This window comes from Lithobates pipiens, unplaced genomic scaffold, assembly GCF_037356315.1.
Source record: "Lithobates pipiens isolate NorthernLeopardFrog02 unplaced genomic scaffold, aLitPip1_a1.2 Scaffold_27, whole genome shotgun sequence".
Taxonomy (NCBI): Eukaryota; Metazoa; Chordata; class Amphibia; order Anura; family Ranidae; genus Lithobates; species Lithobates pipiens.
This window is the reverse complement of record NW_027507788.1, coordinates 79336028-79348625: the sequence shown is the minus strand read 5'-3', so window position 1 is coordinate 79348625 and position 12598 is coordinate 79336028. Positions and strand designations below refer to the sequence as shown.

Here is a 12598-nt window from a genome sequence, read left to right as displayed (position 1 = left end):
CAATTTCTTGCGCTCTGGATGATTTTCTGCATGTACGTTTTTGATGCGTTACAGTGTGTTTCCCCCCCCTTTTTTTCTTCATCTTAAGGACAAGTGAAGATGTGTGTTCTGGTGTGTGTTCCATATAGAAAAAATGCAACATGTTCTACTTTTGTTGACTGCACTGGAACATACTACAACTGTGTGAGCTAGAGCCATTGGAATCCATGTTAAACACTTAGTTTCTGATGCAGAATAAAAAAAAACACTGGACTGAATCTGGTGTGAACCAGACCTTAGCATTCTTGTTATCTCCAATAAAACACTCTTTAGAATTAGAATTATTTTCCATTACTTTAATACCAGTACAAAACATTACAAAAGTCTAAATGTGAACTGAAATAAATCTCTGCTCAGGATATGAAAGACTGCATGGAAAACATGGGTCCCCTGTTGCTCAACATTGAAAACAACAGCAAATAAAGGAATAACTGTCCTTACTTTTCACTGCAATAGCTGGAAGAGGCATTTCATAATGTACAGAGGTGCTGCCTACTCCAGTATATGTAAAAATACCCAAAATGAAGTCTGTTTAGTCTACTGGCCATGTACAGTATTTTGCCAGCATTCAGGACTAGACCTTAACTTCTGTTCTGTGAAATTATGTTTTCTCAACTGTAAAATTTAGAACAGGAGATTTTCCATAGATTCCAGTGGTCCCAGAGCCAGTCTAGTAGTCCGTATATTCCTGTTATTCTTGGGATTTCCGTTACCACGCAGGTGGGCCAAATCGAATGATCAGCTTCTCCTGGTCATCTAGATCTTTTTGGACCTTCTTTCTCATGTAGAATATGGGGCAGTCCCGACTGTAATGAAAAAACAAAGGTCAAGGTGAGTTGTTTATATAGAAATGCCAAACCCAAACATTGATCAGCTGGATCCCCTGGACACTTTTTAATCTATTAACAATGAAATGAAAATTAAGTGGTAAAATTTTCCAACAAACTCATGATTTTTTTTTCACTCTGTCAGAACTATAAGTTCAAGCTGGTCAAATTGAGGGCTCTAGGATCCAAACTAAATGCATAACTAATTATTATCATGTGCAGTAACAGGATAATAAATCCTATTCTGAAAAAAATATTACACAATATCTGATATAGCACTAAAAGGCTCCTTTTAGACTGATGTGGTGGAGCTCGACTTGACCACGGGTGCAACGGGTACCTGTGTGTCTGCAGCGGGTTAGCAGGGAGTGTCAAATATTCCCATTGCACACTTTCCTGAATAAGGCTTAGGAGAAGTAGGTGTTGACGCAACAACCAGCTGGAACTGGAGACATCACAGGTCAAATGCACATATTTCACCAGCACACCATGGATCATCGAATAGTGTCCAAAATATTTTGCATTTATCACAGGCCTGACAAAGTGGTCCTGCATAGTTCCAAAACATTGCCCTATGCCCTCTGTGATGTGACTGTTGCTTAATAAAGATTTTGAATGCTAGTCAATGATCTGTGGTGTGCTGACAAATATGCGCATTTGGAGCGGGTTAGCTGCCCATTCCCATAAAGTTATATTGCATTCTGCGGTTTTGGTGCGCTTTCTAAAAACGCACCAATCATGCCGGACATAATATAAGCTCTATGGAAAAGCATAGCTAACCTGCTCCATACACATGGCTATGCTGTGCTGCACCCATTATCAGTCTGAAAGCAGCCTTAATAAAGGTATGCATGCCTCCCTTATGTTCACCTTTACAAAATAAAGGTATGTTGTAATCCCTGTATAGTGCCACCAACCAACTTGTCAAATGGCTCCATTCGCTCATTGCAATTTGCAGAGTTGACGTGCAGTCCAAACATTATATATCTAGTTATGGCCCTGGCAAGGTTTTAAATGGCTCTAGCTTAGCAGTCCAGTTGAGCAAATCTGTAAAGTTAAATAAAGTTGCAAATGACACCCATGGAATTAGAATGTAGTGGGATCTGGCATTGCCTGACAAAGCATTTGAAATCAAATCGTGTGAAGAAAACTTTGTTTTACATTTTCTACAGAATTTGTGTACCATGAAATATCTCCTAAAAGTATATTCGGACAAGCTATTACTTACAGTGTAATAGCTCATCCTTAAATACTCTTACGAGATAAGTCTTACACAAACCACACAATACAGTAAACGTGCACAGAGAGCGAGCATGCTAGTTGCCATGTTACATTATATTTTCTGTCACTGACCCAGAACGAGTATTCAAATAAAGTGATCTTACTTGCTGTATGATTGTACAGTGACTCAAACTATTTAAGTGACAGAATGACAAATAACTATTTTCAGGTTGTCTGCATTGGTGTAATTCCATAGTCTTGTTATTCCTCCGAGTACAAATGTACATTAAAATTTAAAGTGGAACTGAAGTCAAAGTACAGTACACTTATGTTACATGATGAGACTGAAAAAATGAATTACCCAGTGCTTAATTTTTATTCCAGAACTCATTGGTTGATCCATATGCACATGCTATAGTGCTGGAAGGGCCTGACACAGCCTGTGATTGGCAGAACCTTCTTTTTATATTGTGAACAAAGTGAAAGCTATTGTCAGTCAACATAAACCCAGCCTACATCATGTTATTGCAAAAAAAACAAAAAACATTTGCTTTGAAATACAGATCTGAAGCTTTAAAACACTGTCTGTTTTTCACAGTACAGGCTCTCTACCAAAATGTATCAGTTTACATGAATGAGACAAACCACTTAACACTGGCAGGAGCGATTAAATGACAGGCTTTTATTTATTCATGCAAAATCTTTATCCCAAAAAAAAAAAAAAACTGCTGTAACTGATCATAACGTGTGAGCTGGAGTTTGGCTTTAAACTCCTAAATAGTTCCAATTAAGGTCTTCCTTTCCCAACTATTTGTTTTGACAATTTCTTTTAACCACTTCGGCCCCAGAAGGTTTTACCCCTTTAACGGCCAGGCCATTTTTTGCGATATGGCACTGCGTTACTTTAACTGACAATTGCGTGGGCATGCAAAGTTGTACCCAAATAATTGATGTCCTTTTTTCCCCGCAAATAGAGCTTTCTTTGGTGGTATTTGATCCCCACTGCTTTTATTTTTTGTACTATAAAGAAAAAAGAGCAATATTTTTTACTTTCTGCTATAAAACATACCCAATAATTTTTTTTTTTAAAAACATACATTTCTTTATCAATTTAGGCCAATATGTATTCTGCTACATTTTTGGTAAAAAAACGAAAAACCCAATTAGCGTATATAGGTTTGCGCAAAAGTTATAGTGTCTACAAACCCTGGGATAGATTTAGGGATTTTTTTTTTTTTTTTAACTAGCAATGACAAGGATCAGAGATTTTTAGCGAGACTGCGACCTTGCGGCGACAAATTGGTCAGTGACACCAATTCAGTGCTTTAAAAAAAAAAAAAAAATGCACAGACACTGTATAATTGACACTGACAGGGAAGGGGTTAACACCAGGGGCCAGCAAAGTGTTAAATGTGTTCCCCAAGAGTGCTTACTGTGTGGGGGATGGACTCACTACAGGAACAGAGAAATCTGTGTTGATTAGCAGGAATCGCAGATCTCTGTTCTTGTCTGACATGACGGTGGTCTGCTTTGTTTACATCAGCAGACTGCCGTTCAGTCATTCCCCAGAGCGGCCGCGGGAGGCTGGCGGCCATTGCGGCCCGCTGATTTGCTCCCACTGTGACCAATCACAGTGGGCGGTCCGGAACTGGTTAAAGTAGAACTTAACGCAAAACATTTTGTTGTTTATTTTGGATAGAGTAAGGGGGTTATAACCCCTGTAAGGTTTATTTTTCATCTGTGCCCCACTGGAGAGATGCCCCTTTGCTTTCTGTCTACAGTCAAAACAGGGAGTGAAAGAAAATCCATCTAAAGTGAGAGAATCCCTGGTTGTCCCCAGATCTATTGTCCCTAATCGAAAGTATACCCTCGATTACAGTTCTTAGCACAATCCTTTAACTCAATTTACAAATGTATTTTTTTTATTAATTTTACATTACTGTATTTTTTATATCCAGGAAATAACTTTACCATGCTTTTTTATCAAAGATGTTTTTAGGTCTCAAGACAAGTGGAACAAGTCACAACATGGAGAAGAGACGGGTTTGTTTTAAGAGCATATTAAATAAGGGCATTAGCCAATGCATCCCATTGGGTAGTAAATTTAAAAGAGCGAACAAAAGTCCTGGATGGCTGGCTTAACTCCAATGTAAAAATGAATATAAAAGCAAAGGAAAAGGCTGTCAAAAAATACAGGGTTGAGGGATCCTTTATAAAGAATGCAAGAAGAAATGTAAGGGTTCAATTAGGGCGGCTAAGGTAGAACACTCTAAGTACGTAAACAGTAAAAATGGAGGACTGACCATATTGGCCCAGTAAAGAATGAGGAAGGACATCTGGTTACAAAGGATGGAAAGATGGCGAAGGTATCAAATGTATTCTTCTCCTCAGTCTTCATGAGGGAATCGGGGGGGCTTCAGTAACCAAAACTGCAGTGTTTATCCTTATGACATCACAGGAAACACCTCCAGGGTTAATAGAGGACAGAATTGGAAATAAACTTGAAAAACTCAACATTAATAAGTCAGCGGGACCAGATGGCTTGCACCCGAGGGTCCTTAAGGAACTCAGTCAGGTAATTGCCAGACCATTGTTCCTAATTTTTTACGAACAGTCTACTAACGGGAATGGTAATAGCCGATTGGAGAAAAGCCAATGTAGCACCAATATTTAAAAAAGGGCCAAGATCCATCCCTGGGAATTACAGACCGGTTAGCCTAACATCAATAGTATGCAAGCTCTTGGAGGGGATGATAAGGGACTATATACAAGATTTTAGTAACTAGTACGGTATCATTAGCAGTAATCAGCATGGATTCATGAAGAATTGTTTTTGCCAAACCATCATCTATTAACCTTCTATAAGGAGGCAAGTTGCCATCTAGATAAAGGAAGGCTCGTAGACGTGGTGTATCTAGATCTTGCAAAAGCATTTGACACAGTTCCCCATGAACGTTTACTGTACAAAATAAGGTCCATTGGCATGGACCACAGGGTGAGTACATGAATTGAAAACTGGTTACAAGGGTGAGTTCAGAGGGTGGTGAAAAATGGGGAGTACTCAGAATGGTCAGAGGTGGGTAGTGGGGTCCCCCCAGGGTTCTGGGACCAATCTTATTTATTTTATTCATAAACGACCTAAAGGATGGGGTAAATTGTTCAATCTCTGTATTTGCGGATGATACCAAGCTAAGCAGGGCAATAACTTCTCCGCAGGATATGGAAACCTTGAAAAAAGATCTGAACAAATTAATGGGGTGTGCAACTATATGGCAAATGAGGTTTAATGTAGAAAAATGTAAAATAATGCATTTGGGTGGAAAAAAATATGAATGCAATCTATATACTGGGGGGAGAACCTCTGGAGGAAATCTAGGATAGAAAAGGACCTGGGGGACCTAGTAGATGATAGGCACAGCAATGACATGCAATACCAAGCTGCTGCTAACAAAGCAAACAGAATATTGGCATGCATTAAAAAGGGGATCAACTCAAGAGGTAAAATGATAACTTCTCCTGCTCTACAAGACTCTGGTCCGGCCGCACCTAGAGTATGCTGTCCAGTTCTGGGCACCAGTCATCAGGAAGGATGTACTGGAAATAGAGAGAGTACAAATGGCAACTAAGCTAATAAAGGGTCTGGAGGATATTAGTTATGAGGAAAGGTTGCGAGCACTGAACTTATTCTCTCTGGAAAAGAGACACTTGAGAGGGGATATGATTTCAATTTATAAATACTGTACTGGTAACCCCACAATAGGGCTAAAACTTTTTTGCGGAAAGGAGTTTAACAAGACACGTGGTCACTCATTAAAATGAAAAGAAAAGAGGTTTTACCTTAAACTATGTAGGAGGGTTCTTTACTGTAAGAGCGGAAAGGATGTGGAAGTCCCTTCCACAGGTGGTGGTTTCAGCGGGGAGCACTACATGGTTTTGGTAAATCTGAAGACAAAAATCAGTATAAAATCTGAAAGTGTATATGGTACTTTAGATGTGTGTTTTGGATCACTGTCATGTTGGAAAAGTGCACGACCACCAAGGGCATGGAGTGATGGTAGCATCTTCTCTTTCAATATAGAGCAGTAGATCTGTGAATTAATGATACCATCAATGAAAAAATTCCATACATCTTTCCCCTAGTTTCTAGACACTATAACTTTTGCGCAAACCAATCAATATAGGCTTATTGAGATTTGTATTACCAAAAATATGTAGAAGAATACATATCTGCCTAAACTGAGGAAAAAAATTGCTTTAAAAAAAAAAAAAAATGGGGATATTTATTATAGTACAAAATATTGTGTTTTCTTTTCAAAATTGTCAGTCTATTTTTGTTTATAGCGCAAAAAAATAAAAACAGCCTGATAAAATACCACCAAAAAACAGCTCTATTTGTGGGAAAAAAAAAGGACAGCAATTTTGTTTGGGTACAGCGTTGCACGATCACGCAATTGTCAGTTAAAGCGACACAGTCCCGTTATTAAGCAGGCAAATCTTCAGCGTCTGAAGTGGTTACATAGTTAGTCAGGTTGAAAAAAAGACCCACGTCTATCAAGTTCAACCACAAAAAAAATAAAAAATAAAAAAATAAAAAAATTAATATCATCATACAATCCCATATACCCAATTCTATTCCCACAATTGATCCAGAGGAAGGCAAAAAACCCCAGCAGAGCATGATCCAATTTGCTAAAGCAGGGGAAAAAAATTCCTTCCTGATCCCCCGAGAGGCAATTGGATTTTCCCCCGGATCAACTTTACCTATAAATGTCAGTACCCAGTTATATTATGTACACTTAGGAAATAATCCAGGCCCTTCTTAAAGCAATCCACTGAGCTGGCCAGAACCAACTCTGCAGGGAGTCTATTCCACATTTTTACAGCTCTTACTGTGAAGAAACCTTTCCGTATTTGGAGATGAAATCTCTTTTCCTCTAGACGTAAAGAGTGCCCCCTTGTCCTCTTTGTTGACTGTAAAGTGAATAACTCAACACCAAGTTCACTATATGGACCCCTTATATATTTGTACATGTTGATCATATCCCCCCTTAATCTCCTCTTATCAAGAGAGAATAAATTCAGTTCTTCTAATCTTTCCTCATAACCGAGTTCCTCTGTGCCTCTTATCAGTTTGGTTGCCCTTCTCTGCACTTTCTCCAGTTCCCCGATATCCTTTTTGAGAACTGGTGCCCAAAACTGAACGGCATACTAATTATTTGAACAGGGGCAAAATGAGATCTCTCTCTCTGGAGTCCATACCTCTCTTAATACAGGAAAGGACTTTGCTCGCTTTGGAAACCGCAGCTTGGCATTGCATGCTATTATTGAGCTTATGATCTACCAAAACCCCCAGATCCTTCTCCACTATGGATTCCCCCAGTTGTACTCCCCCTAGCATGTATGATGCATGCATATTCTTAGCCCCCAAGTGCATAACTTTACATTTATCAACATTAAACCTCATCTGCCACATAGTCGCCCAATTAGACAGAGCATTGAGGTCGGCTTGTAAATTGGAGACATCCTGTAAGGAGGTTATTCCACTGCATAACTTGGTGTCATCTGCAAAGACAGAAATGTTACTTTTGACCCGTAAAGGTCCCAGCACTGAACCTTGGGGTACACCACTGATAACCTTAGACCATTCAGAGTAAGAATCATTAACCACTACTCTCTGAATTCTGTCTTTTAGCCAGTTTTCTATCCATTTACAAATTGATAATTCCAAACCTGTAGACTTTACCTTACACATGAGCCGTGTGTGCGGAACTGTATCGAACGCTTTTGCAAAAACCAAATATATCATGTCCACCGCCACCCCTCTGTCCAACGTTTTACTTACTACCTCATAAAAAGAAATCAGGTTTGTCTGACAACTTCTGTCTTTCATGAATCCATGCTGTCTGTTGCTTAAAATATTTTGTTCCTGCAAGAACTCGTCTATGGTCTTTTATTAATCCCTCCAGTATCTTCCCAACTATAGAAGTTAAACTAACAGGTCTATAGTTACTTGGTAAAGACTTTGTTCCCTTTTTAAATATAGGCACAACATTGGCCCTGCGCCAATCCAGTGGTACTATTCCTGTCATTAATGAGTCCCTAAAAATTAGATACAATGGCTTTGAAATTACAGAGCTCAATTCTTTTAGGATCCGTGGATGGATGCCATCAGGTCCAGGTGCTTTATCCACCTTAATTCTGTCCAAATATTTCTGGACCGTATCACTTTTGAGCCATTGTGGATTTGGGGCTGCATCACTACAACCTCCATTATAGACATGAGCTCTCCCATGCTCCTTTGTATACACAGAGCTGAAGAAAGTATTTAATAAGTCAGCCTTCTCTTTGTCCCCAGTCACCCACTCCAGATTATTTTGTAAAGGGCCTACATGCTCAGACTTGACCTTTTTACTATTAATATATTTGAAGAGTTTTTTGGGGTTTGTCCTACTATCTTTTGCAATCTGTCTTTCATTTTGAATTTTTGCGTCCTTGATTTCCTTTTTACATATTCTGTTATATTCTTTGTAACATTTAAATGACACTAGCGTTCCCTCATTTTTATATTTTTTAAAGGCTCTTTTTTTATAGTTTATAGCTTTTTTAACTTTGGCCGTGAGCCACATCGGTTTTGTTTTTAGCCTTTTAAACGTATTGCCCATGGGAATATACTTTGCCGTGAGATCACAAACAGTCTTTTTGAAGAATTCCCATTTCTGTTCTGTGCCCATTGATGCCAGTATTTCCTCCCAGTCTAAGTCCTGGAGAGCAGCCCTCATCCTTGTAAAATTTGCTCTCTTGAAATTAGTGTTTTTATCTTTCCCGTATGTGATTTTTGCTTACAGCTAACATCAAATGAAATCATGTTATGGTCACTGCTACCCAGGTGTTCCTTTATCTGAACATTAGTAATACGTTAATGAGTAATTATATCTGATCTGTAGTTGAATTTTTGTTAATTAGGATTTTGTTGTCTAAAATTTAGCTTTGCTCCTAAGACTTTCATTACACTTGGGGTGTATTCATTTCTGCAACATGGTCTTAATTGCATTTGTTAGGAAAAATACTTTTTGTGTGTGCAAATTAACAAATCTTGGTGGCAATCAATGATACTTGTGTGAGTATTTTGTAGTATAGTGTCCCATAGAAAATGTGGATTCTGAAAGTATATATATATATATATATATATATATACACACACACACACACACACACACACACACATACATACATACACATATACACACACACACAGTTGGTAGTAAATTAAGTATTGAACACGACACCATTTTTCTAGGTAAATAGATTTCTAAAAGTGCTATTGACATGACATTTTTACCACATGTCGGTATCAACCCATGCAATCCATGCATACATTAGAAACCAAAACAAATAAGTTCAGAAATTAAGTTATGAACGACACAGGGAAAGTATTGACCACGCTAACTGAAATGTAATGACAGCTTCAAGATGCCTCCTCTATGGAGAAACTAGTTGCATGCAAGGTGTGATTTTGGCCCATTCTTCCACGCAGTCTTCAAATCTTGAAGGTTCCATGGGCCTCTTCTATGAACTCTGATGTTTAGTTCTTTCCTTAGATTTTCTATTGGATTCAAGTCAGGTGATTGGCTGGGCCATTCTAGCAGCTTTATATTTTCTTTGAAACTAATTGAGAGTATCCCTGGCTTGGTATTTGGGATTATTATCTCACATAAATGTCCACGCCAGTTTCATCTTTAGCATCCTGGTAGATGGCAGCAGATTTAGTTTTTTTTTTATCAAGAATGGCTTGGTACATTTTTCCATTCATCTTTCCTTCAATGATATAGTTTGCCAGTACCGTATGCTGAAAAACAGCCCCACACCATGATGTTCCCACCACCAAACTTCACTGTTGGTATAGTGTTTGTGGAGTGATGTGCAGTGACATTTGACCTCCAAACATGGAGTGTATTATGGCATCCATACAATTCAATTTTGGTCTCTCCTGACCACACTATATTCTCCCAATATTTCACAGGCTTGTCTAAATGTTGTGCAACAAGCTTTAACCACTTGCTTACTGGGCACTTAAACCCCCCTCCTGCCCAGACCAATTTTCAGCTTTCAGCGCTGATGCACTTTGAATGACAATTGCGCGGGCATACAACACTGTACCCAAATGAAATTTTTATCTTTTTTCCCCACAAATAGAGCTTTCTTTTGGTGGCATTTAATTACAGCTGGGAGTTTTATTTTTTGCTAAACAAACAAAAAAATCATGTTTAATAGTTTGTTATAAAATTTTGCAAACAGGTAATATTTCTCTCTCTCATTGAAGTGCGCTGATGAGGCGGCACTGATAGGCTGCACTGGTGGGCACTGATAGGTATAGTTAAGGCGGCACTAATAGGCACAGATGAGGTGGCACCGATAGGCACAGATAAGGCAGTACTGATGGGCACAGATAAGGCGGCTAAGATGGGCACAGATAAGATGGCACGGATGGGTGGCACTAAGGGGCACTGATAGGTACCACTGATAGATGGGACTGATGGGCACTGATAGGTGGCTCTGATAGGTGGCACTGCTGGGCACTTGTAGATGACACTGATGGGCACGGATATGTGGCACCGTTGTTGAGGCAGATTGTGGGCACTGATGGGTGGCACTGTGGGCACTGATGGGTGGCACTGACGGGGGCACTTATTTATTCCTGAGGTGGCACTGGCAGGGGGCAGGTGGGCACTGGTAAGCTGGCCGTGATCGGGACTGATGTTCCGATCACGGCCGCTGGTGATCGGCTCTTTTTTTTTTCTCCTTGCGCTGTCAGCGCGAGGAGGAAAAATAGCCGATTACCGGCTCCGTTGTATCACATGATCAGCTGTCATTGGCTGACAGCTGATCACGTGGTAAGGGGTCGGGATCGACCCCTTGCTCGGATCTGTGATCAGGCGAGTCTCATAGACTCGCCGATCACAGAGCGCGCCGCTCGTGCACGGGACGACGTCAATAGATGTAGTCCCGGCAAAGGAGGTCCGCGCTGTAGCCGTCATTTGGCTATAGCGCGGCTCTGTAGTGGTTAAATAAGCTTCAACATGCTTTTTCTTCAGCAATCTTGCGTGATGAGCCTGCATGCAGGCCATGGCAGTTGAGTGCATTACTTTTTGTTTTCTTTGAAACAATTGTACTTGCTAATTCCAGGTCTTTCTGACCACAAGTTGTCCTTGGCTCTTGGACAACTCTTCTGAAAATTCTTGTCACTCCTCCGTCAGAAATCGTGCAAGGAGCAACTGGCAGTGGCCGGTTTATGGTGAAATTATGTTTCAACTTCAAGATTATGGCCCCAACAGTGCTCATTCGAAGCAATCAGAAATCCTTCTGTAACCAATGCAATCAGTATGTTTTGCAACAAAAAGGTTTTTAAGATCTTGAGAGAGCTTTGCTTTTACCCCTGAAAGGTTTCTTGTGTGACACTTTGGTAATGAGACACCTTTTTTATAGGCCATTAGTAGACTAAACCAGCTGATATTAATTTGCAGTGACAAGGGGCAGGGTAGCTTTCTAATTACTGATAGATTTCAGCTAGTGTTTTGGTATTGAATGCCTTTTTGCACCTCCCTTTCTTCAATACTTTTTACCTGTGTCATTCCATTTTATTACATATGACTTCTTTTATGAACTTATTTGTTTTGGTTTCTTTGTATGTATGGATTGCATGGGTTGTTATTGACATCTGGTGAAAATTTCATGAACTTTAATGACATCCCAGTCTTAGTCTGTAGGGTTCAATATTTAGTTGGTCCACCCTTTGCAGCTTTAACAGCTTCAACTCTTCTGGGAATGCTGTAAACGAGGTTTAAGAGTGTGACTATGGAAATGTTTGACCATTCTTGCAGAAGCACATTTGTGAGGTCAGCTAGTAAAGTTGAACGAGAAGGCCTGGCTCACAGTCTCCACTCTAATTCATCACAAATGTGTTCTATCAGGGTGAGGTCAGGACCCTGTGCATGCCAGTCAAGATTCTCCACCCCAAATTCGCTCATCCGTCTTTATGGAGCTTGCTTGTGCACTTGTCCAAATCATTTGGTGCAGGTGGGATTATAATGCAAGGTTGTTTTTCAGGGGTTGGTCTTGGCCCCTTAGTTCCAGTGAAGGGAACTCTTAAGATGTCAGCATATCAAGACATTTTGTACAATTTCCAGCTTCCAACTTTGTGGGTACAGTTTGGGGATGGCCCCTTCCTGTTCCAACATGACTGCATACCAGTGCACAAAGCAAGGAGTTTCTGTACTCCATTTTAATCTCCTAGCATGCCTCAGTTTTGTGGCAAAGCATTACGAAAAACATGATCAAAAACATAATAGGGTGGTATGTCTGTTCCTTAAAGAGGAACTGCAGTCTGCTCACATAATTTGTAATAAAAACATCTTTGACATTCTGAAATTTCCCTCCAACCACTTTGCATATTATTTTATATATATTGTGATTTGGTACTTGCCAAATATGGTGCAGAAATCTCCCTCCACTGA

At 39.8% G+C, this 12598-nt stretch overlaps 1 protein-coding gene across 1 annotated transcript in view; it reads right to left on the bottom strand.

Moving 5' to 3' along the window:
* Positions 1-320: 320 nt before the first annotated feature.
* POLD1 (DNA polymerase delta 1, catalytic subunit) overlaps positions 321-12598 on the bottom strand; it is a 360607-nt gene continuing 348329 nt past the window's right edge. The window contains exon 27 of the mRNA XM_077457111.1: positions 321-845. Coding sequence (XP_077313237.1) covers positions 749-845 — 97 coding nt within the window. The 3' untranslated portion in view covers positions 321-748. The remainder of the gene's footprint in view (positions 846-12598) is intronic.